The sequence below is a fragment of the Artemia franciscana genome, chromosome 12 (assembly GCF_032884065.1).
Source record: "Artemia franciscana chromosome 12, ASM3288406v1, whole genome shotgun sequence".
NCBI classification, from domain to species: Eukaryota; Metazoa; Arthropoda; class Branchiopoda; order Anostraca; family Artemiidae; genus Artemia; species Artemia franciscana.
The window spans coordinates 12,191,620-12,218,704 of NC_088874.1; the positions used below are offsets into that span (position 1 = coordinate 12,191,620).

The 27,085-nt window shown below is 35.7% G+C and overlaps 1 protein-coding gene across 1 annotated transcript in view; it reads left to right on the plus strand.

Annotated features, from left to right (window-relative positions):
- Nucleotides 1-12,266: 12,266 nt before the first annotated feature.
- Nucleotides 12,267-27,085, plus strand: part of LOC136033438 (nitric oxide synthase-like) — a 41,076-nt gene continuing 26,257 nt past the window's right edge. The window contains exons 1-3 of the mRNA XM_065714187.1: nt 12,267-12,289; nt 14,089-14,221; nt 17,942-18,078. Of these exons, the coding sequence (XP_065570259.1) occupies nt 12,282-12,289; nt 14,089-14,221; nt 17,942-18,078 (278 nt within the window). The 5' untranslated portion in view covers nt 12,267-12,281. The remainder of the gene's footprint in view (nt 12,290-14,088; nt 14,222-17,941; nt 18,079-27,085) is intronic.

Here is a 27,085-nt window from a genome sequence, read left to right on the forward strand (position 1 = left end):
AGGATTCTAATATATTTAATTTGAAAATTTCACTTGAAATAATATTCTTCACCAAAACTCTCTTTGACTCTTTTTTAGAAAAATAAACTAGTCAAAGCACTTGTGCCATTACCCCACTGTTGAATCTCCTGATCTTTTAGCCCAATCCTTAAATTTTCAATAAAAAACTGTTGACTTTCAGCGTGGCTTCTGACTTTCAATGTTGACAAATGCCATGTAATCCATCTTGGCAAAAATAACAAGCATCATAAGTATTTCCTTCAAGACAACTTCCTTTCTGCTGTTTCCAATGAAAGAAATCTTGGGGTTATTGTAGATTACCAATTAAAGTTTAGCATCCATGCTAAGTCTGTTTCATCCTCTGCAAATAAAACCCTCGGTATCATAAAAAGAACCATCTCCAGCTGACACCCTAGAGTTCTTATGAAGTTATATAAGGTGCTTGTACGTCCATGCCTGGAGGTTGGAATGTCATTGGCAGCCCCTTTCTTCAAAAAAGATAGGAAGTTACTTGAGGATGTCCAGCATTGTGCCACCAAGATGGTTACCAACATGAATAAATTTCCATACAAAGAAAGACTATGTCATTTGAAGCTGCCAACACTGACATACTCACAGAAAAGGGGTGACATTATTTTAACCAAAAAAATCCTCTCTAAAAATACCCTTCCCAGTCTCTTTGCACAGCCCTTGCATTCTGGTACTAGAGGACATTCTTTGAAGCTCTCCATGCAGTGTTCCACAAGTAGACATAGAAGCCACTTCTTCAGCCAAAGAATCATCAATATGTGGAACCAGCTCTCTGAAGAAACAGTTTCTGCTACTTCAACTGACATGTTCAAGTCTCACCTTGATAGGGAATGGCTCTGCCAGGAGTTCCTTTACAATTGGGAAGCTGCAGAGTCCTCCACAAGAGTCTAATCTAACAGCAACAATCTACTTCAAACGAATTCTTTTTTCCATGGAGCATCACAAGGATGGATAATCCTTATATCACTCCAAGCTGCAATTTAAGGTAAAAGGTAAAAAAACATCCTCAACTTCTCTGGGGCCTTGGCCATTATTCCACATATAGGTGAAACCACTTTCATCTAGCAGTTTTTTGATCTGGAATGGCTACAGAAGTTTTATATTCAGCTTTACCAATCCATTATATGCAGCACTAACTGGCCTGTGTTCAGGATAAGACAATAAACTGAGAAAGAATTTTACCTTCTGCAATCTTTTCTCAATGGAAGTCATCCAAGGTCCCCATTTATGAGAAGATTAGGTATTGTTTTCTACAGTCCATAAATCTGTTTAAAATGCTAGAACTGAAATCTCCATTGGTTTAGCTCAGTCTTTCCTCCAGATCTCAGCACTATAATGAATGATTGGCATCAGTTTGGATTTGAACACCTGTTTTAGTGTCTTTGGCTATGAGCTTCCTTTAAATCATTATTTTCATATGCAGTAGTGTTTACATGGCTATTCTGCCTTTTCCAAATTTATGTAGTATATTTTTCCAGGGGCCATTAGTGGGAAAATGAAAATCCAAATAACTTGCTTCTTGTACTCTTCAGATCTGTTTCTCTTTAAAATAAAAATTATAAACCTCTTCATTCATACTTTCTTGTTTACTAAAAACCACAATTTCCATTAATAATGCCAATCCTTCATTGCAGTGCTGAGATCTGGAGGACAGACCTGGCTAAAAAAGTGTTAGGGAAGAGGCCAGTTCCCTAATGTATCCTTTCAAGACAAAAATAAATCCTAGAAGGATTTAAAATGAAAACCAAGGCTCTTGTTTTCAGAAAAGACATACTTTTTATATCTTAGTCCCTTGGATTTTTAAGTCCCATGTCTGACACTCTGGTAGAATTTCTTTAAGAATAAGCCACATAAGTTTTGTTGATAAGAGAAACAGAAATATCACAGAAAAAAGTTTACTCTTAAAAAATATTGAAGGGTTTATTGGAAGTTGCAGAGTGCTTTTATTTATGTAATAACCCAACAAATTGAATTTATAAGGAATAATTAAGTATCAAATCTTTCTCTAGGTGTATCCTATGTTTGAACTGACATGAATGAAAACTTTTTGTAGAGGTGCAGAACTTCCTTTCTTGAGGTTTTTTTTGGAACACTCTCCCTTCTGAACAAGATAAAAAATCTTAAATAAGTGTGTATGTTTGATATCCCAGTCTATCATTCTTATACAACCTTAAAAAAGTTATTCCGGCTATGCCACTCTCAAGACCATCTTTCTTGGTTTTACTCTATTTAACAATGGCTCTAGATTTTCATACACTTCCATCAAGTTGATTTTAATTCAAAAAGGAAGTAAGCACCTGGAGTTGTTTTTTAACATTGGGAGGTGCTTTTTACAAAGGGTTGTGAGCTGTGAATGTAGTGGTTAATGATGTTAACAGTTTTCTCATACCCTTATGTTGCTTCTGTTCTGTTATCTTACCTGGTGGTTCTTCCTCATCATGTGGCATATAAGCTAAAAAAATGCTAAATGTCTATGACCAATTAGGTTTTTCAGAATTATGGCAACTACATCTTTTGAACAGTACTTGGAAAATTTCCAAATATATACATTTTGGAATAATAAATGCCTGCCTTTGAAGTGGTACTTATCTCATAATGGAGATGCAGTTCTGTTCCTCTGGGATTTCCCTTGACTGTTCTGGTAATTGTATATGGCTTCTATGCCAATCATATATAGGCTATATCTTTGTCTCTGCCAGAACCTGCCCAAGATTATAGGAGGCTGCTTCAAAATGATGCTAATGGAAGCCCCAAGCATGAAATTGCCACATGTATTGCATATGCAGGAAGCTCCTTTGACAAGTTAAGAAATGTTTAGAGAAGTGCCACTTTCTCTTTGAAGCTGAAATTGAGGTTCTCCAGTAGTAATGTCCTGTCAGTACTAATTTATGGTTCTAAAAGCTGGGCACTGAAGACAGCTAGAGAAAGAGATCCAGAGTTCTGAAAATAATTGTCTTAAACAGATTCTTGGTACCAACTTATTCATTAGAGAGAAGACTAAACAGCCATTCATTATTGATAAACTCATAAGCAGTTGGTGTTGGTATTTGGGAAACAGGGTTAGAGTGAGCAGCAATTGTATGCCTCATGATGTTTGTTGTCCTCCAGGTGTTTAACAGTGGGGGTGACAGAAGGTTACACTTGGACAATGCCTAGAAAAAGATGCAGCACTCAAGAACATCCCTTGATGAGCTTTGGTAAAAGATGCTGGAGATGCATTGTCACCACCATATGTGTGTACTGGTGTAGGAAGTCCTAAGTCTAATATGCCAATATTCTGGTCCTCTTGGCATATTTGCTGACAATATTATGAAATATTTTTCTTTTTTGAATATCCTACTTTGTTCTTCTGGGGGGAGACTCTTCAGCCCCCTTTAAAAGGTTTTAACAGTGTATGTCCCATCAACCAGGAAACAGTAGTCCCACCCTTCTATTTTCCAAATCAGATCTGCATCAGTTGCCACATGTTTGTGATTTCTCCCTCTTTAATATGAGTCTTTCTTTGGCCAGTTTTTTCCTTGAAAAATGAAATTCATTTCAAGCCACCAACAAGCCACCTGACATAGAATTTGTTTACTCAGGCAGGAAGGATGGGGTACATAGACAGGGAGTAGGGCTCATGATGAATAAGAAAGCTGCTAAGTCTTGTTTAGGCTGGGAAGGTATTAATAATAGAATTCTAATTGCTCATTTTATGACTAAAAAGTTTAGGGTATCAGTTATAGTAGTATATGCCCCCATTGAACCAACTGATGGAGATACTAGTGACTCAGATGAATTTTACTTACAGTTACAGGAGCAAATAGACAGGGTACCAGGTAGAAATATGGTGTTTTTGCTAGGAAATTTTAATGCCCAGGCTGGTAGAAATAGGGATAGATGGTATCCTAGCCTATGTAAATGTGGTGTAGGAAAAGAAAACAGTAATGGCTATAGGCTTTTGCAATTTTGTAGGTATAACAACCTAGTTATAACCAATACAGTGTTTGGTCACAAAATGGCCCATAAGTTGATATGGTATTCATGTGATGGTAAGACAGCAAATGCTTATTGATTATGTTATTGTAAACTGAAGACTAGCAGGATCAATACAAGATACTAGGGTGTATAGGAGTACTGTTATTGATGTTAAATGTAAAGATCACCATCTAGTAGTGTCTAAGGTTAATTTAAAGCTGAAATTTCGGAAGGGTAACTCCCTCCCAGAAAGTTATGATGTTGGTAGACTTCAGGATGAAAATTTGAGAAAAAATTCCAGAAACAGTTGAGTACTAAACTTGAGGGTTTAAAATTTGACAATGTGGAAGATGGATGGAATGATTTCAGAAAAACAATTTGTGAAGTTGCTGATGGTGTCCTAGGGAAGAGTGCTAAGACAGCAACTAGGAATATTAGTGAAAAAGCTTTAGGTTTAATAGAGAGTAGAAGGGGTTTGTATAAGAATTATCTGAGTGATAGGTCGTATGAAAACAAAAGGAATGTAAAGAAAGTGGAGAAAGCATTAAAATATGAACTAAGGAGATGTGAAATGGAGGCGATGGATAAAATTGCTGAGGATCTGGAAGATGCTGCTAGACGGCATTATAGTAAAATATTATACCGGCATGTTAATAAATTGAAAGAGAGTAGCCAATCCGGACTAGTCCCAGTTAAGGATAGAAATGGGGCCACAATTAGTGATAAGGAAAAAGTTAAAGAAAGATGGGTAGAACATTTTGAGAATGTGCTAAACTGAGATACAGTTGCAGGAAAAGATATAGATGAAAATGAAAAAGTTTGTGATACCTTGGATGTGAAGGAAGATTAGTTTAGTGAGGAAGAATTAGCAACAGTACTAGAAGGATTAAAAAATAATAAGGCCCCAGGTGCTGATAGTATGATTAATGAGTTCCTTAAATATGGTGGCTCTGAGGTTAGGAATAAGCTACTGAAGATTATGAACATGATTTTTGAAAAAGGGGAAGTACCCAATGATTTTAGGAAAACCTTAATTAAACCACTGTATAAGAAAGGTGACAAGAGTGAGTGTCGTAATTATCAAGGCATTAGTCTGGTCTCTGTAGCTAGCAAATTACTGAGTTATATGATACTTTTTAGACTGAGACATGCTGTAGACAAAGTTTTAAGGGAAGAACAATGCGGTTTTAGAAAAGGTAGAAGATGTGCCTACCATGTTTTCACTCTTAGGTTAATAATTGAGAAGTCCCTTTGTTATCAAACACTTTTGGTCCTTAGTTTTATCAATTATGAGCAAGCTTTCGATGCTGTTGATAGAACAGCGTTAACAAAGGTCTTATCATTATATGGTATACCAGAAAAATACATTTAAGTGATTTGCACTATGTACGAGAATAATATTGCTGCGGCTAAGGTAGGAAATGAGGTTAGCAACTGGTTTTGTATTAAATCAGGAGTTAAGCAGGGTTGTGTTCTATCCCCCTTTATATGGATTATTTTGATGGACTTCGTCTTAAGGAGCACAGGCAAGGCAATTGGAGACCATGGAATCAAATGGGGAGGAAGAACGCTCCTGAACTTAGATTATGCTGATGATTTAAGCATATTAGATGAAAGTGTGAGCAAAATGAATGAACTTTTAGAGGTTTTACAAGTTCAGGGTGCAAAAATAGGCTTGAAAATTAATGTTAAGAAGACTAAGTCACTAAGGCTAGGAATAAGTGAAGATGAACAGGTGACATTAGGTAATGAAAAGATTGATCAGGTTGGGAGCTTCAGCTACCTTGGTAGTATTATTAGTAAAGATGGTGGGAGCAGTGAAGATGTTAAAAGTAGAATAGCTAAAGCTCAGGGTGTTTTTTCACAGTTAAAAAAAGTTTGGAAGAATAGAAAGATAAGCCTACAAACCAAGATTAGAATATTGGAAGCTACAGTGATGACAGTGGTCAAATATGGCTCTGAAGCATGGGCACTCCGAAAAGTAGATGAAAATTTACTAGATGTTTTCCAGAGAAATAGCCTACGGATTGTTCTGGGTACCCGGCTGACTGACCGTATTTCAAACAGTAGGTTGTACAAAAAGTGTGGTTCAATCCCGCTTTCTGGGGTCATAATGAAAGAAAGGTTGAGATGGCTAGGCCATGTTCTATGGATGAAGGATGACAGATTACCAAAGATTGTCCTTTTTGGCCAACCGTCTGGGGCTACACGGAAAGCAGGTCGTCTTTGTCTGGGTTGGGAGGATGTCATAAATAAAGATTTAAAGGAAATGGGAACTTCCTGGGAGGGTGTAAAGAGGGAGGCTTTAAATAGATTAGGTTGGAGGAGGAGCGTGCGTAGCTGTGTTGGCCTCAGGCGGCTTGGTGCTGCAGTGAGTTATTAGCAGTAGTAGTAGTAGAATGTCTCCCAGGGCTAGAGCTAAGTATCTCTCTCCTGGGTTATTTACCACCTCCTTGACCAAGATTTTTTGATTGGTTACTTCTATCTCTTTTCGTGCCTTTTGATTGAGTCGAGTTACCTGCTGGTGATCCCTTCCTGAAACCCACTTTTGGGACCCCCTTTTCCAGAAGTCTCAGTATGAGCTTGCCCCCTTCTGTTCTTCTCATACTACACTGGCTCTGCATGATGTTCAATAAAAATGGAATAAAGACAAAGAAGAAATATTTGTATATATTTTTTAAGTACTGAGGACATCCTTGTCAAAATATCTGCTTTGTTTCTCTGGTGAAAATCACCTTTGTTTTGTTGATTATCTTTATATTTTCTTTCTTTGTGTTTCGTTTTGTTGAATGTTAAAATTGGCTTCTACATAAAACATAATTATTAATATGATTCAACAATCCAAGGTGAAAGAAAACTAGGACATGTTCTTGGAATTCAGGAAATCAAATGGGATGGTTATTAAGTCTGGGTTTCTTCTGAAATGTATGCTTTATAAAAAAGTCTGAAGTCTGAATAATAGATTGACCAAATGTATATCTTAGATCTGGTAAAAATAAAGCTATGCATTCTTATTTGACCTGGGATCATTCAGACTTAGGGTACAACTCTGAGAGCATGAGAAATGAGAGTCACCTCCAAAATACTGCTTGTAAAGCTGATATTCTACCCCCCTCCCTCCCCCACCAAAAAAATAATTAAGGACTTCTGAAAATTAGTAAACATTTCTTTTTGGTATGTTTAAATTCTGCCAGGCCAGGATAAGGCTCAATTCAGGCCCTTGCACTAAGATCTTTTTTTTATTGGAGGGGAGGGGGTCCTGTTAATTGAGCAAAAACAAATGAACTACTGTATATATAAAACTATTTCTATGTGCTATTGAGGGAGTTTCAAGGTCCTTGCATACATCTGTCTCAACCCCTGCTGAGAAAAAGGTAAACAGGTACTCATACAAAGAGACCTGATAATGATCTTTCCATATTATTGAAGTCAGATATCACTTGTATCATCAAAATATTGAAAAAGCATCAAAATTCATAAAAGAGCAAAATAGAAGTATCACTGCAAAACTTCACTTCAAAGTATAAAATGGATTTGTTCAAAAATTAAAACTATTAATTTTCGAAGTGTAACTTAGGCACCATTGATCTATTTGTTTAAATGAAATAGAACAAACTAGAAGAATTTAGATATAAAACTTTGTTTCAACATGTATATTTCTTTTGTGTGACTTGATTGTTCTTGGTTTTCAATTATTATAGTTTTACTTAATAATTAATTAAAAAATTGATTTGTTTTTTTTTGTTTTAACATAAAAAACAGAATTACATCTAGGATTTATTCAATATAAAAAAACTGCTTCCTTTCACTTTTCTTTTGTTTTCAAATTTTCTAAACTATATTTCATTGAAAACACTATGTATTTTGAACAGGTTAATTTTAATAGGGCCATATCTTGAGTTCTTCAGAGGAGGGGGCATAATTTTGGGGATGGATGTTTACAAAAGACCGTACAAAAATGCATAAAAATTTATCTATATGTATTTTGTAGCTTTTTATAAGTTGAATTGAACCTTTGGGCAAGGGAGGGGGCCAAAGCCTGATAACATCCTTCATCCTGGATGCTTTGTTTTGGTTGTTTTATTTCAGGGGAGTTGCAAAAAGACTTTACAAAATGCATTGAAATTTGTTTATTTGCATTTTTTATCTTTTTTGTTCGTAGAATTTAAACTTTGGGCAATGGGGGATAGGTTCTATGAGTTGAAAACTGGTAAACCCTTCACTCTGGATACATTCTTGAATTTTTATTTGACAAAACATTCATGCCTTATTATTTTGTATTGTGCTTTTGCTTTAAAATTGCTTCAAGTATATATCTATTAATTGCTTTCAGTAATGCATGAATGACACTTGTGCTATAACTGGGGTACAAGCAGGACAAATCTACAGTTCAAATATCTAGTAATTTCTGTTCTTTTTGAGTTTGATTTGAATATCAGCTGTATTTTTGTTACATGATAAGTTCATTATTGTTTTTTTTTTTTTTTTTTTGTAAGTCGAATATATTTTTCTTTTAACTTTAATATATGTTTTTTTAACTGTAATTGGGGTACAAAGGGGATGACTTCCGAGCTCATATATCTAGTAATTTTTGTTCGTTTTGAGTTTGAGTTGAATACAAGTTTTACTTTTGGGTTGTTTTGAGTTTTTGTTGAATCTGATATCTGTTTCTTTCAACTTTTAATCCATTCTTTGTTATAACTTCCATTCGTTTTTTTTTGCTCTGCTCAAGACAATACCTTGTTCTTTGTTAAAAAAAAAAACTCGTTTGTTTATTTATTTAAAGACAAAAAAAGACAGACAATTGCACTTTGCTGTGGTGCAATCTTCTTTATTACTTGAAAAGGGCTGTAAAACTGAAACTTTTATTCGAATTACTCCTCTCAATATTTTTTTACATAAGATTTTTACAAAATTATTTTAATTGAGTGAGTTTTTGTGTATATTAATGGTGGTAATGGTAAGTGATTCACAGTATTGGCGAAGACAGGGGGGTTTATCTCCTCCTGTACATTTTTGCCCACCTAGGTTTTGAAAAATACTTTTTTATGGCACTTGGTATTAACCAAGTGATTCTGAAAAAGACTGGTTAATTCCTAAAAATTAGAAAAATGAGGTATTTTTAACTTACAAAGGAGTGATCGGATCTTAATGAAATTTGATGTTTAGAAGGATAGTGTGTCTTGGAGCTCTTATTTTAAATCCCGACCGGACCCGGTGACGTTGGAGGGGGGGGACCTAAAATCTTGGTAAAGACTTAGAGTGGAGGGATCGGGATGAAACTTGATGGGGATGATGAGCATAAGTCCTAGATATGTGATTGACATAACCTGAACGGATCCGCTCTCTTTGAGGGAATAGGGGGGGTGGTGGTGGTTAATTCTGAAAAATTAGAAATTTTTTTATTTGGTATCTTCAAATAACAAATTCATTTTGATTACAAATTTAAATTTGATATCTAGAAGGATGTTGTGCTTTAGAACACTCATTTAGATCTCTACCAGATCCGGTTACATTGAAGGGAGTTGGAGTGGGAAACAGGAATTCTTGGAAAAAGTGAAAATTGAGGTATCTTACGAGTGGGTGATCGGATCTTAATGAAACTTGATATATAAAAGAATCTCATGTCTCAGATGCTCCATTTTCAATTTGAATCGGATCCGGGGACATAGGGTTGGAGGGGGGGAAACAGAAATCTTGGAAAACGCTTAGAGTGGAGAGATTGGGATGAAACTTGATGGGAAGAATAAGCACAAGTTATAAATACAAGATTGACATAATTAGCACGGATCCGTTCTCTTTGAGGGAGCTGGGGGTTGTTAATCTGGAAAAATTGAGGTATTTTTAACTTAAGAACAGGTGACCAGATCTTAACGAAATTTGATATTTCGAAGGAACTCATGTCTCAGAGCTCTTATTTCAAATTCCGATCAGATCTGTTGACATTAGGGGGATTTGGAAGGGGAAACCGGAAATCTTTGAAAACGCTTATAAATGTTGTAGATATGTGATTGACGTAACCGAACTGGATCCGTTTTCTTTGGGGAGTTAGGTGGTTGGGTTCAGTGCTTTGGCGAGTTCGGTGCTTCTGGACGTGCTAGGACAATGAAAGTTGGTAGGAGTGTCAGGGAGCTGCACAAATTGACTTGATAAAGTCGTTTTTCCCGATTCGACCATCTGGGGGGCTGAAGGGAGAGTAAAAATTAGAAAAATTGAGGTATTTTTAACTTACGAGAGGGTGATCGGATCTTAATGAATTTTGATATTTAGAAGGACCTCGTGACTCAGAGCTCTTATTTTAAATCCCGACCGGCATTAAGCCTCTGATTTTCCTTTCGAAGCAATCTATTGATTCTTAGAATTTTGCTAGAGCTCATACCATATGAGCACTTGGCTCTTCTGACTTCATCACAAGTGCCATATGACCTCTTATCTCGTGTTTCATATGTTCATTGAAAAACAAAAAACGTTTTTGATATTTTCGTTGAATTTTGAAAACCTTTTGCCCCTCTCCTATAATTTTGGGAATTGAATCTCCAAATTTTGAAAACCTTTTGCCCCTCTCCTATAATCTTGGGAATTGACACCCTTCTAATAAATTTTAAGAACATAAGCAAGTAATGTTGATTAGAAATTGGAATTTAGTAATAAAACGGTGGTGAAAGTACTTCTATTTTTCTACATTTGCCAAGATTTTGAACCTCAGTATTTCAATATTAACCTCAAATATGCTACAAACGACTTCAGAAGGCAAACTTCATTGAGAATCAAACATTATTGTATTAATAAATATTAACGTTTGCTGATAATGGGTTTCTATTGTGAATTAAGCCTTATTTGCGTAATATTTACTTCGTCTGTTTTGAGTATGGTGTTCTTTATTGCAATATTAGCCTCATATTTGTTGCCAGCAAAACTTTTCTTTCAAGACTGTGATTATAAACGTGGTTTAACCTGGCATTGTTTGTGAAAATTGTACTTAATGTATTTTGAGTTAACCTTTGTATGTCAAAATTTGCCCAGACCTTGTAATATAAACTTCAATCTTAATGGCTTCTAAAACTAATATTACTGCTAATAAATCACTACAGTATCCAGCTGCCTGAGGCTTGACAGCAAATATATGCTTTGAAATATGCCCTTCGGGGGTTCTGATTTCAGTAATTTGAGGCTTATTTAAATAACATTTAATCATTTTGGATCCCTCCTATGCAATCCCCGATTGGTCGTAATTCGAAAGCATTTCAAATTTCTGTAAAGTCAGAAAGAGGGGGCAATTTTGTATGGGGAATGGGCTGGAGGGATTAACTTTAGTACGCGAATATTGCCAATTGAAAATGCATGCGTAACTCAGATTCAGGAAAAATTGTCATTTTTAAAATATGCTCTCGATTTTTCTTACATTATTTATGAGATTTATACGTCAATATAAGCTTCAGATTTCCTTATAAAGCATGACTTAGCCACCAGGCTCCTTATAAATCGGAAATTCATAAATATCTATAAGGTCATTTTCTTGGAAATCAAACGCTACTTGTGAAATATTTACTTTTAAGGTTTCTGATTTCAATGAGTCATACTGTCATCCTAAAGATTTTAAACGATTAACGTTAAATAACTAAGAAGTGTACCCAAGAGTCGTTAAGTGGTTACAAACTGAAATTGGTACTGTTTTATCATAGGCTGAAAGTGCTACTGAGAGAAGAGGGCATTTGGAGGAAGACCATCCCCTCCTATCATACAGAGTACAAATTGTCCCTAGGTTCTAATTTTGGCAAGGTGTGGCATCTCCACCGTTCCTGAAATACGTTGCCTCCATAGTTCGTTTTTATTTTTGGCCGTCTGTATGGCAAAATTAGTCTCATATAATAGGGAAACTTTTGACTTCATGCAATTGATGTTATCTATGTAAGTCAGTACTTTTGTCATATTAGTAGAGTATGACTTGCACATACAGTATTTAAAGTTGCTGACTCATTTGATTATACAAAATTGCAAAATCAGAATGACAAGCATTTTCATTTCGCAGAGTCATTCTTACTGTCCACGCAGCACTTGACGTTACTAACCTTTTCTTATTTGCAACATTTTGAAATCATTTGTCAGGATGAGTCGACACTTTTTTTCTGGTTATTCTTGGTCCATTTCTAGGTGTCTTCTTTCTTTCCATTGTGATATAAAAAGGGATTCCATAAAATTTATTTCAGTTTAGTCTTGAGTTTTGACTTAAGTAGACATCTGAATGTAAGTTTGATTTCTCATATTTTTCCATTGATGTTGAAACTTGTATAGCCATGCACAGGTATCAGTTTCATTTATAAGTAATGTATCTTCCTAAAATTACTTTTTAATTAGTTCTTTAAGCGGAGGGTACAATAAAAGTGTTTGGATAATTCAATTCCTTTCATTAGTAATGTTTAAGAATAATCAGGATCTGGCTAAAACTGCTTTTAGTGTATACATTTACGTCCTCTCATAGCCATGGAAATGAATGGGGAGGATGCAAACTTTTTATCAGTTCTTTTCAATGAAAACGCAATAAATTTAATTTTCAGGGAGGTGGGGTATTCATGGTTTAATTTTGAACAAAAATAAAAAACGTTGTCTACAAAATTCAGTTGGAATCTCTCCCCTCCTTCATTGACACCACTGGCTATCTTGGCCCTCTGTTTGAAGAAATTGAAATTGGCTTATACCTGCTAATGATAATTTAGTTAGCTAAATCTTTTTCACAGACTTGGGTAAAATATTGATTTAATGTTTTGTCTCTTTGGATGATTAACATATTCTCCTTTCATAAACTGATTAACAAACACAAATTGATTCAAAGCCATTTTCAGATAGTTGACAAATTAAGCTACTAAGTTATAATATTTTAAGCAACTTACCTTTTTTCAAGACCTTTCCTTGGAAATCAAGGTTTTCAAAAACTAAAAGAAATATTTTCTTTAAAAGCGGTTTCAGTTCAGTTCAGTTCATTCGGGTTTATTAAAAAAAAATTATAACAGTCATAACATACTTAATCTCTCATCTCTATGCAAAAAGTTTCGAGTAGAACAAAACTGAATATTGAACTTTTAACATTCAAAGCAGAAATTTTAGTTTATATTATTAGAAAAAAAAGTTTTTCTGGAGATTGGGTTGCATAGAGATAGCACACAGAAACCGGTAGGACTTTCTTTTACCTAAAGTTGCGCTGTAAAAAATGTTAAAATGGTTGAAGTTTGGTTATTTTTTTTTTAAAGGGCAAAGCTTGTCTGGACAAAATTTCGCAAGAAAACTAATACTGCCATGGTTGCACACGGTTGATGATTAGCGATCCGGCTTCTCCCCGCGGAAAACCAGAAATAAATAAAAACTAGTTTAATACGGAACAAACTGAAAACAAGCTTTGTATGTCAGTACTTGGCAGAAGTACATCCTTAGCTTAGGTCCCAGTAGAAGCAATATTTTCTTGCAATGGTTATTTAGTTGCTTGGTGAAGGGAGAATTCCAGTTTTTCAGGCAAATAGGCCATTTTGCTGCAATCTTTCTACACAACTTTTTTTTGCTGGGAATTCTTTGGATCAATCATGGAGGAGAAAGGATCTCTCCTGGTCTATATTCCGCAGATTTTTGACAAAGTAGGGAAAGGTCGTGTCGACTTTAATTAAATCTAGAGATCTGGATTTAATTAATATTTGAATTGAAGAAAAAATGTGTGGATAATTTATATATTGTAATTTACCCCCCCCCCCACCCTTTGATATATCAATCGCCTACTAAATAACTCTCTGGATACGCTCGTGAGCGGAACCTACATCTGAAACGATGTTCTTTATTTGTAGATTTTTGTCATGCTTTATATATATGTTTTGTTTCAAAATGACCAATATTTTAAATTGTATAAACCCATATGGCACTTCTATGTTTAATAATTGAAATTCTATAGCATCATTTTATCTTAATCATTACCGGAATCTTGCGTAAAATTGAAGCAATTTGTGCGAGAAGATTTTTATTTCTTATTGACCTTGACAGTGTTCGTATTTTCTATAATTTGGTTTTCTTTCCAGGTCAATGTTTTTTTTTTTTGCTTTATGATTCTTCCTTTCTTTTTAGCAGACAAAACACTATCAGTGCGGGAAGGACGTACAAAATGAAGCAGCATGCTAATAATGAAGGAATACGGCTTAAAAACTGGTCCACTGGTGAAGTCCTTTATGATACACTGCATTCGACAAGTAACGTCAAGGTAAGCTTTTTATTTTAACTTGTGTCATAAGCAGTGTGTACACTCTTTAGGTTTCTAACCCAGGTGTTGTTTTTTCTTCTTTTTGGTATACCTTGGCTTAAGACTCCTCCCTCCCCCCTAGGGATTGACAATAATTTTGCAAAAATCTTCCCTATTCTACTTACAGAACAGAGAAAAATAAGAAATTCTTTTTTAAAAGAACATAAGCAGTGATTACTAATCCACGCGATTATTATTATTTAGCCTCATTTAAAGGCCTTAATAAGTAATAAAATTATTCTGACCTTCCTGCTTTCTACTCATTTCTTGGTATGTGTTGTAGTGACAACATTGTTCTTGATCTGTAATGAAACTGTTTTTCTGTGTCCACTCGGAGATGATCAGCTTAGCATGAGCGAGATAAATGGTATCTATGCAGGTATATTTTGTTTAAACATTTGGTGTGTTAAGGTGATTAAGCTAGGTATTTGATATAATGGGTCCTGGATGGCATGCTTTCCATAATTCTCCGTTGCTGTTTCCATAATTTTGTTACTAAAATACTATATTTTCATCATATTTTAGCAGGCACGTACGCAGGAATTTTTTTTTTGGGAGGGGGGGGCAAAACCTTCGAAACAGCAGATATAAAGTAGCACTTTTTTTTATTTAGTAATGCAAAAAGCAAGTATATCGGAAAATACAGATTAGCTTTGATCTGTAGTATTGTAGCGGATGGAGGGAAGAAGACTGAAGCCTCAAAAGTACGTTTTAGGCTCAGGTTATGTTCATAGCGATTTAGAACCAGTGATTGATCTATTATATCCCACTGAAAGGGAAATTTTAGGGTTAACAGTGCAATATGGGTGCTGTGGGGGGTAGTTCTTCTATTGCAAAAACGTAGATTTTAATGAAAAATGATAGTTTCCAAAATTGATTCATTAAAAGCTGTACTTTATCCTGAAAAGGGGGGATAAACGCCCTAATATCAAGGATAATTCTATTTTGCTGTGGAAAGCAAACTCTCTTTACAAAAAAAATAACAGTACAATCGCTAATTACTTCAAAGAGGGGAAAAAGTTAGACAGAAAATGGATTAATAATTGGGCAGTGACTTGACCGGATAATTGCATGCTGTAAAATCCCCCAAAAAAGGCTTCACTCATGTATCTAGATTCTTAATCAATGTCCCATTTTTGCTAGAAATCCCAAAAAACCATGGGGAAATTATACATTTCACAAAATTTCAGGGGGGGCGGGCCCGAAGCCCCCCCCCCTGCGTATGTGCCAGTATTTTAGTATATTTCGTTATGATTAACCTAGCCACACTTCTGTGGCGTGGTTGATATAACAAGTAAGTACCTATGTTTTCAACTGTGTTTTGGTAAAATCTGTAGAAAAAGGGCGCCTCTGGGAATTATTCCCTTCATGCGGATGCTACTCAAAAGAAAAAGCCAAAACTATTTCTTTTGTTTTATGTTGCTTTATTCATACTTATTTTTCTACAGTCTATGTGGTAAATATGCGGTAATTTCTTTTTGTTTTATTTTGTCTTTCTAAATCTGTAATGCTTACTGAATACATTTTCTTTTGTGACACAAAAACATGTTAGATTTTGAGGATAAAAAAAGAAACAAAAAAATATCCATTCGTTTTTTACTGTACAAAATGAGAAGGCTACTCGAGGAAATTTCTCTAGTGTGAACCTTAGGTAGGCTGTACAGTTTTTAGTGGACAAAAATAAATGAAAACCACCACAAGCGTTACTAACTAATATACTAGTTTCACATTGCCCTAATATGACGGGTAAAATGAAAGGTCAATGGTAACAATATGATAGAAACTCGTAAAAAGTTTGTTGGTGAAGTTTTCAAATACCTCTATAAATTGATTTTGTTAATGTTTTAGGAAGTTAGCTAGCTATTCTAGGCTTAACCCAGAATTAAGGTTAACCAAGAATTAAGAACAGGAGGGTAAAGGAGGGTTTTCTTTTTTTTTTTTTTGTATTTTGACAATTTAAACCTTTGATTTTTTTTGTAAAACCCCATCTCTGTAGAAAAAATTCCTAGTTATATAATAGCTCTTAATTCAAAAATTCTGCTTGGAAGGTACTTGTAGGGGTCAGCAAGAAGTTCTAAGAGTTGAAACACATTTTCAAAATCCTGGGCAAGCATTATTGTACTATAAACTTTACTCGTTGACTTTATTACCATTTGTGCATGACAAGCTAAGAAATAAAATAGGCGTACTTTGCGACGATTGAATCCCCTAGCACATCTGGAGAAAATGCTCTCATTTGAGCTTTTTACATTTTGACCCTTTGTCAAGCTGTTGCAAAAACAGAAGGTGAAGATTTAACTACCGGTCTATTATGTCTAAATCAGTTCATTCATTGAAGTGAAATCTCTGTCCCTCAATATTGCAGTTACAGCATCATTATAAAAAAAGTGATGGTATTTACCCAAAACAAAGAATAACGCACTATGACTATTGGCAGATTGGTGATCTTGGATGTACATAAATAACATTATCCCTATCCAAGATTTTCTAGGTTTATTTATTACTGAATCATCAATATTTAAAAACTGTTCAAATTTTACATTATATGTTGAAGACATTGGAAAAATTTTGGACCCTCAATTGGCGCTTGCCAACGCAGTCATGATGAAAAAGTGTTCTGCACAAGGGTCATTCCATAAGTAACGAGACAATTCGCTGTAACTCGTAGACGATTTATTTAATCAATTCAAAACTTTCGAAACCTTTCAACATTGTCTCCGGCAACATTTATGTACCCGTTCCATCGCTATTCTAATTTATGCATCTTTCTTGCATGAAATTCTTTGTATTGATCTTGAAGCCACTTATGCATCTGATTTAACTTTTTAATTGGATCGGAAATGTTTTTTGTGACCAAAGCTTCTTTATGGGGTATAAACAAAGAATGTCTGAAAGGCAAGGTTAGAATAGTATGGGTATTGGGAGCGACCTTCCTCCCCAGTTTTAAATAATTTCTTGGTTTAGTAGTACCACACGTGGAGACATATTGCTATGAAGAAAAAATTACACTTTCAGTCGAGAATCCACGACGTATGTTTAAATGACAGGTTTTATGTCATGCTTACAGTATTCCGGAGTTCACAGGAACCTACCTTTTGTGACTGTCCTGAAAATAAACGAGTCAGTAATAATTAGTGTTACAGCTATATGCTCACAAAAAGTAAGCCTTTATATTCGAACGAAACGTCGTGAACTCTTGACTAGAGGTGTGACCATTCTCCATGAAAATGTTTTCCCACATGTGTCACACACTAAATCCAAAAACAGTTCAAAACTGGGATGAGAGACCCTTCCAAATCATCCAAGAAAACTTTGTATCAATTTTGAGCGGATTGTATCAATTGACGAATGATAGATGGACTTATCTGTCAATAAATGATCTGAAATAATTTTTATATAAATCTAAAAAGGGCTTATGCCAGATTTGCCTCTCACTCTCTCGGACTATCTCTCTTGGCTTTTTCTACAATTAGCCATGACTTGATACGCACAACTACTTAATCTTGATTTAAATCTGCCCCTGAAATGTTTGTCTGACTCGTAAAACCGAAACAAAAATAGATATAAACAGATTTTTATGCGTTTTTTGATGTTTTTTTGTGCATACATCCGAATGTGGATTTTTTCTTTTTTATTAGTTAATTATATTCTTTATTTATTCAATATTTATTTCTTTTATAGGCTTTGAATTGCCGTTCAACAATATGTACTGCAAATCATATGAACACCATTAAAGAAGTGAAACCCATTAGGACTGGAGACGCAGTTTTGGATGATGCTAAAAAGTTTATTGACGAGTTTTATGCTTCCATTGAAAAGTGAGTTTCTTTTTCTTTTTCGCAATGTAAATCATGTGTCATCTTTATACATGAAGATGACACATCTTTATAACTGAAAATATGCACAGGCTCAACCTTAGAAGGGACTAGATCCTTGGAAAGGATGAAGTTGAAAGTGTAAGCACTTTCTCCCTATTTTGTAGATATTCTAAGGGGGATCTGCCTTCTTTTTGCAGGTATGGTATATGAAATTCAGTTCCTGCCATAAGCTAGTTCAGGGTATTATTATTTTGTATCACTTCAAACTTGATTTCACTGGTGATGGTGAAAAGATTGTATTTTTGCTAGGTGCATAGCCTGTCCTCGTGAGTTACACTTGATATTTCCGACTTTCGGCCCTTGTTGATGTAACTTTAACTTCATGCATGAATTTTGACACTACTTTATAATATCCTACGTTTGCTTACGTATTCATAGACTAAATGAGCCAATTATATAATAGATTAATCTTTATTTTTGCTAATGCATAAATTACTATTTTATAATTCCATATGCATCGTTTTCTGCACAAGTAAATTTTTAATGTTTTTGGTGTTGGAAGAATCTGTATAATATAGATAGTAGGAATAATAATTATACATGGTAAATTTTATTTTTTCATGTTGCCATATACCATCTTTCCATTTATATTCTTAAACCTTGTACATGATTTTGACGTCACGTTATAACGTCGTACATTCACTTAATTACAGACAAAATTAGCCAATTATAAAATAGGATCCTTGTTTTTCTTAATGCTAAAATTAATCTTTTATAATCTAATTTACATCGGCTTCTATATGCGTAAATAATGTTTTCAGTGTACGAAAATCTACACAGTATAAACATATTAGAACTAGTAGCTGAACCTGGCGAACTTTTTTTTATGTTGTTGTATGTCATTTTGTCATGCGTAATCTTAGATATAGTACCGTATGCCTAGCACGAGTTCTTCAATGAAACTGTTGAGCATTTAAAAGATGATTTTGAGCATTGGGGCTCTGTATGAGGGATTGGCAGTTTTTCTAATACAAGCCACACATCACGAACCATAAAAAACCATCGGGAACAGAGCAATATCAATCATGAATATGACATTTTCTCTGCTATAAAACTTGGAACTATCGGTGGCTTGGAGATATTGTCTGTGATTTGGTAACTTGATAAACTGTAACTCTGATTTTAACTTCCGAGGTCTATAGTTTCCACAGACTTTGAGTTTGCATGTGAGAGTGTACGTATGTCCACGCTCGTCCAACTCTCAGGTTGTAGTGGATTAAAAAGAATTTTCCAGAGAGGTAGGGGGGTCGAAATGCGAAAAAGAGTATTTTTAGGCTACTATATTGTGACATTCAGGGTGTGGGGGAAGCAGAGGTTTTGAGACTTCGAACCATTGTTACGGGGAGGCACCCTACCCCCCTTTTTTTCTATTTAATGCTTTTTTTCTGGTCCAAAAATGAGAGAAAGTAACTTTAGGAGAAACCTTAAGATATGGATCTGAACTATCTAATTGACTTGTGGTACATGTGCTGTAGGACATTTTATTAGCTATTAATCAAGCGTTGTTGATTGCAAACTATCTTTTGCTAGGCTGTAAACGCTCGGAGTTGTGCTTCCCACTTGGTGGTTTCTTTCACAAACATTTGTGAGCTGTGGAATGTAGATGCTACTTGTACTTACTTACTTACTTGTACTTGGGTCACGTTCGAGCCTTGTCCAGGCCCATCGTGGCATCCAGAATTTGTCGACATGCCTCTCTCCATTGCTCTCTTTCAAGTGCGATTGGCTCGATCAACTGGATCCATTGTCTATTCCATCGGTGCCCGTGCTTCTTGAAACCTCCCATTGGCTCGAGGTCGGCTCTAACTGTTGATAACCATGTCTTTTTTTGTCCTCCAGGCTTCCTTTTCCAGTGCGCAAGGGGTTGGCATTTCAAGCACTGTTTGCTGAACGAGTCATCCGGTCGGCGCAGTGTATGCCCGAACCATCGTAGACGTCTCGCTTTGACAACATCAGAGACAAGTGGTATATCACCACATCTTCTTCTGATGACATCGTTACGAACGCGGTCAGAGAGACGCAGGCCAAGAATACAGCGAAGACACTTGTGGTGGAAGACATTCAGGTTATTAGCTTCCCCAGCTCTGAGGGGCCACGTTTCGCAACCATAAAGAAGCACAGAGAGGGTGTAGATGTTAATGATGTGCTTAGTTTTTTTTCTCACCCTCATATTCTCTATTTCCTATTACCTTAGCTTAGCGGGTTGTTCTTCTTCATCATGTGGCATATAAGCCAAACAAAATACTACACGTCTATAACCAATTAGGTTTTTCAGAATTATTGTGACTACATCTATTGAACTTTACTTGGATAGTTTCCAATTATTAGTCTGGGCGCCAGGAAAATGTGAAATATACCTTGACGGGATGGGACAAGTATGATAATTAGACCCCCCCCCCCCTCCTGCTAAGCCGACCATGCTGATTCGAAAATTATCAAGGGCACTTGCTTGCAATGGGTGAAACACTCCAAAACTTGATATTTTATTATACTTTTGGTGTTTCATGCAAGAAAATGCATTTTCCGCAAAGTTTGAGGTGCAGTTTTCCGCTCAAGTACGAGATAGAAATGCCTAGAGGCTATAGAATGTCTTCATAGCAAACTAACACGATTAGTTAAAAAAATGGCAGCAATAACGCAGGTAAAGAAACTAAACAAAGTCAGAATTAACACTATTTATTTATTTTTCACTTTCCCAAATTCATAATGTTTTTTTCTTAGTACCCCTCCATTTCAAGTCGCGCACAATTATTCCTCGTCTGAATCAGCCTCGGCCTCGCAGCACTTCCCACAACAAGAGCACGAAATATCGCAACTTCTGTCTGCGCATGGACATTTTTGTCCACAAGATTTACACTTGGAATATGGTGAGGTTTTCTGAATAGTGGATGGCCAAGCCGGAAGGGTTGATTTAATGGGTACTATGCATCTGTTCTTCATCTCCCGTCCGAGGCATAAGGACCTGCAGCATAATGGGCCATTGGTAAATGCACCGTTTCGCATGTAAGGCAAAGAAGCCGTCGGTTTGAGGCAGGTTCTTCAGCGTTTTCCGGCGAAGGGAACAAGTGAAAGGAGGTCATTCAAACCCGAAAATTCCTGTAGGTTTCTGTGTGAAGCGATCAAAATCTCATAATACAGCTTCATAATATCTTCCTCAAGCTCAACTACTCGGTCGATTTCTTCCAAAATCATTTGAGCAAGAGCAGATATTCGAGGTAACCATGGTACGACTGCTCTAAGGATCGTCTTCTTTTCTTTGAAGAAAATGAAGCTCAAAATATCACAACCGGTGAAACAGTGCAAAAACGCAATTGAATTCACTATAGACGGTGGGAGTCTATCTGGAAGTTTAGTGATTGAAATGACTTTGTCCTGCAAACAAACCAACCCATTAGGAGTGGTCTTATAAGACCCCGTCCTGGTACAGAACCCCGTGTGCAAACACATTAGGAGTGCAAAAACACAATTGAATTCACTAGAGACGACGGGAGTCTATTTGCAAGTTTAGTGATTGAAATGACTTTGTCCTGCAAGCAAACCAACACATTAGGAGTGGTCTTATAAGACCCCGTGTGAAGAGTGACACGGATATCTGCTTCTTCATGTATGCTCCTCAGTTCAATGGCAAATCTCTCGCAGTTGACAGTCTAGATACCTGGAAGCAGGTCAACTACTTCAGTTCTATCTGCAAATCCTCCTCTTTGGTACTCTGGAAAACATGCATTCGATAAGCTTTACTTTACTTTGATTAATTTTACTTTAATTTCAAATTCAGTTTTAATTTTTTTTCAATTTAAATTTTAATATAGTTTTAACTTTGTTTACTTGAATTTTTACTTTCTTAACTCACTTTAATTGCTTTACTTTAAAGCTTTGCTTTAATTACCCACAATTGTATTTGTCAATAATATGTCTGCTCACAATTTGGTTAATTTGGAATTTAGGACCTTCATGAGATAGCTAAGAAATAAAAATACCATTCAATTCTGTGTTCAATACTATATCTAAATATTAACGATCATTTCATCTTGAAATTCCTTGAAGAAATTTAGTATAAAGTTGGAGATTGTTAGTTGACCCTGTAGTGAAGGATACAGAGGCCCTGCTAATAGAACCCGAATATACAGTAAAAAGTTATTTGTTTGTATCCTATTTCTACTAGACAGTATCTGATTATTGACTGAATGATCATTGCCCAATTAAGCGAATAATATTCAATAAAAAACAAGTTGTTTTTATCAGGGGAACCTAAACTGTACCTATACCAAATTTAGAAGATATATCACTGATGGGACTCCGTACATCCTCTAGATTCTATTAATCAGTCTTTCGGGGGAGACGAAGGGATTTGGGGCCAGGCTATAGGGTTGTGGGTGGGGTGGCCCAGACCCCAAATTCCCAGAAAGCTGAAGATTAAAACGAAATCAGGCTTTCAAAATTCTGGTAACTGAAAATTCCAGAATTTTCTAAATTATGTGAAATGATTATTGTATTCAGATAAAGGATTAAATTATGAATCACATGGTCTGTTTATTTCATATCTATCTCATTATGGCCTGATTGGATGTAATCCATGTAGTGGATAGGAAAATCCTTTCCGCTGAGGTTCATGACCAACTTTGTGTCAGTTCTGATTCCTGGTGAGCAAGTGCCAAAAATACAGCTATTGGTTTGCCAGTCAAAATGGATGGATCAAGAGAGCAAAAGAAAACTGACATTATATGGGCCTTAAGCATAGAGAATTCTAATTTCAGCTTCAGAGGAATACCCTTTCACTCAAGACTTTTTGGATAATAGAAAAATTACTCAATGAGACCAAGTGATGACATGCAAAAAAGGCCTTACTCACAAGTAACATCATATGCTATGCAACCTCCACTTAATTAACCAAAAACTATCGCCAGGAACTTCTTTCTCCACTTCTGTTGTCTTGATTCGGTCTTGATACTAAAGCAACAGCAGTCAAAACAAAACCAATCTTGCTTTTTTCTTCTAAAGAACACCGGAAAATGACGTGTGAAACCGGCGTTTGCGGCTTTTGACTCGCTAGATAACGATTTTCGGGAAATCTGAAGTTCAGATCCAAATTTAAAAGACTTCCCCCCTTGTTTAAAAGGGCAGTTTTTGTTTTCGGTATCAGCATTTTTTTAGGTTATGTTTTGGTATGTGTTTCATAATAACCCCATTCCGTCGTGCACCCTTCTTGAAATAAGCATGATAGCCAAGCGTGGCGTCCTGACTATATCTTCATTTTTGGAATAATAAATGCCTGCTCTTGGAGTGGTAATTAGCCCATAATGGAGATGGAGTTCTGCCTCTCTGATCTTCTGTATAATTTTTCTGGTGATGGTACATGGCTCCTATGCCGTTGCTATACTTGTCCGCGTCTCTCCCAGCAACTTTCCAAGATTATAGGCGGCTTCTTGAAAATGATGCAGATTAGCCTCCAAAATTCTAGTCCTTTGGCATATATGCTGGCATCATTATAAAATATGTTTCGAAGCTCCCTCAAAAAGATGTTTTAACAGTGTTAAAACCTCATTCCAAATGGGAGACGGTAGTCCCGCTCCTGTATTTTCCCAGTCAGATCTTCATCAGTTGCCAAATGTTGTTCAATTTGTTTTCCTTCTTTAATGTGAGTCTTTCTTAGGCCAATCTCTCCTTGAGAAATGAAACTGATTTCATTCCACCAACAGCCTCGAAAGCTTCTCCAGTTATCCCACTTTTGCATAGTCGATGGAAAAATTTCTTATCAGGGTTATGTATCCTAGGGCTAGGGCTAAGCATCTCTCTCCTGAGTTATTCACCTCCTCCTTGACGCGACGATGCCATCTTTGCATCTTTCCTTTGTTATGCTGCCCTCTAATTTCACCAAGACAATATCAGGAGAACAGTTCAGATTGTCTTCCATAATCTTTGGTTCCATAAGAAGGACAACATCTTCATCCTTGAGGGTTTGTCAACCACCTTTGCTGACCCATACGATGATCAGCTTTACGAAATCAGCAAAATCCCTCTTTCTTTTTGGTGCTCCAGGAGCCTTTTTTTCTCTTTACTATAGGTCGCTGGTTTGCTGAAGCATTCTTTACGGTTGCTTTTCGTATATGGTTAGCATTATCTCTTTTTTCCCTTTTGGTTGAGTCAGGTTGTCAGCTACTGATCCTTTCCTGCAACTCGCCCCTGGGATCCAAGAAGACGCCCAAAGAAAGATACAAAAAAGCACTTGCGACTGGGCGGGTACATAAAACTCATTTATAGAAAAAAGCTGATATTGCAGCCATGACAAATGAAGATTTTATATCGAAGGTTAACTTGGGCGTCTGTTCATTCGCGTTATTATTATTTGGTATTATTTGTCTCTTATTTGTAGTTTGTCCTAGATGAGACACATTAACACTGACAATGCAATGTTTTATCAAACAAATCCTAATTCGTAAAATACCAATGAACAATAGTTGGGGTGGGATAACATACAGGTTGCTTTAAGATTTTTTTTTCACCCTCCTTGGAGGGGAGAGTGCTGTGAAAAACCTCAATAAAGGGATTTCGGTCTCTCCCAAACGCAAAGTTTTCAGTCATCTGTATTCAAACATATCATATACCGAAAAAAAGATCCAATACTAAATCATTCCTAATAAATTTTATCTTTGCAATTTTTACGATATATCAAAAATCTTTGCAATATTTGTGTTTTTTTACCAATAAAACTGATTTGTTTAATCTTGAAGAAATTTTCATGTCGCCCCAGAAATGGGCGACATGAAAATTTCATGTCGCCCATGTCGCCAAGGGACTAAGATCAAACAATTCTTGGAAGCAAACTGTAGTTAAGGAGTGACGCGGCTCAATAGTAACAGAAAGTCTAAAAAACGGAATTTTGATACCGATAGATACATCAAAAGAATTAAATTTGTATGCTCATTTCAAATATGTAAGTTTCATCAAGTTTGGTCTTACCCATAAAAAGTTACGAGCCTTAGAAAATTTACCTCATTTTCGAAAAAAGGAGAAACACCCCCTTTAAAAGCCATAGAATCTTAATACAAATCACACCGTCAGATTCACCGTATCAGACACCCCTGCTAAAGTATTTTTCTTTTTACTTTCAAAAGAGCTATTTATTCTAATTAAACGGCCTTTGTGATTCAGGGGTCATTCTTAAACAGTTGGAACAAAATTCCAATTTTATTGTAAAGAACGAGGTATTGACGAGGGTGAACCTCTTCATATGCGTAATAATTTTTGTTCGTTTTAAGTTTTAATGTTGCTACTTACTTTCAGTTGAAGAAACTTGTTTTTTTATGTAATGATAATCTGGGACCATTGGTTCGAGATGATTACCAATGGGAAGACAAAAAAAAAAAACATATAAAAACACTTCTGTGTCCATGTACACAAAACGTAATTTTGTATTTTACACATTAGAACTTGAAGTATCTACTGGGGCTGCAGGGTTCTCAGATATGTTGATTTGGTTTTATTATTTTCATCAAGACCACTTGCCCTTTTGTTGGTGTTTTTCGCTTTTTCTGAAGATCAGGTAAATTTTTTCAGGCTCTTGAGTTTTTTGGGTAACCTGAAACTTGATGAATATTGCATATTTAGGATCACTAAAAAAATCAAAATTTTTCTACGTATATACCACTGTCAAAACTACTATTTTCGAGTCTCGGTTACTATTAGCATGCGCTCCATATTCACTTACTGTTCGTTGCCACGAACTTTTTGAAATCAGCACCTTTTTTTACAATATTTGCATTCTCCAGTGAATGATTGACCACACGAATGAGCAAAGTGCATTCCAATAAAATACATAAGAAAAGGATTTCTTAGGATTTTATAAACACGAAAGAATGAAAGTCCTAAAAAAACCTAACGTAAACTTTTCTAAGGAAAATTGTTTTGGCCCTATTATGGTTTCGGTACTGCTATTATCATGGACACATATTCTACTGTTGGGTTTTTAATTTTCAAATTATTTTTTCCTACGTCCAATAGTCTGACGCCCAGCTGTGTCAAACATTCCACCAATATGTAATCTGTTATGCAGTAAAAACCAGTCACATCTATCTCGCTAAATTTTTGCCTTTTATTTTAAACCACCTCTCTACCAGAGGTGGTTTTAGCGGGACAGATGAGGCACTTGCCCCGGGCGAAAAAATTTTGGGGGGTGTAAACTTTCAAATGAATGATACAAGAGTTACAAAGATTTTGCGATTTTTAAAATTTCATTTTAATTGAAATAAAGTAAAGGGCGCGGTTGGCAGTGGACATAAAGAAATTGAATCCGAGATTTTTATTTGCCCATGTAAAGTAAGAAAAGTCAGATTTAAATAAATAAAAATTTCGTTGATCAATTTTGTTGCTAATAAGTAGCAATTTTGTTAGAATTTGTGCTGCAAGGTTTTGGAGAAAGGGAGAATTCTAATCAGGGTTTTTCCCCAGGCGCAAGAGGGGCCAGGACTGCCACTACAATTATTGACCGCGTTCGAATATATTGGAGTGAACAAAGACGTTCAGAATTATCTTTTATTTATGTTATTGCAAAGAATGCAATTTTGATGAAAAATAGAGTGTGATTTTCGTAACTTTAATAAATAAAATTTACAATTTTTTTTGGCAAGTTTTAATTCACAAAAAGATACATAGTAGTAAATCTAAATATGTGTGAACAGTGGGCAAATTGCTTAACTTGTGACCCTTTTATAAGAGCTATGTGGGGTCTTGTTATCCCCAAAGGTATATCTATAGGGGACTAAGGTATAGAAATGATTTCATTGTTAGAAAACAAAACTTTTTTGAATTTTACACCCATCTAGGATTTATTTTTATCTTAAAAGGATAGGATGAAGGGCTGGCTGGCGTCATTACTGATCTGCTATGTGGGTGTCTATGCGTGAGTTGGCTGTTTGTTGAGGATTTTAAACATACTTTTTTACATTTAGGT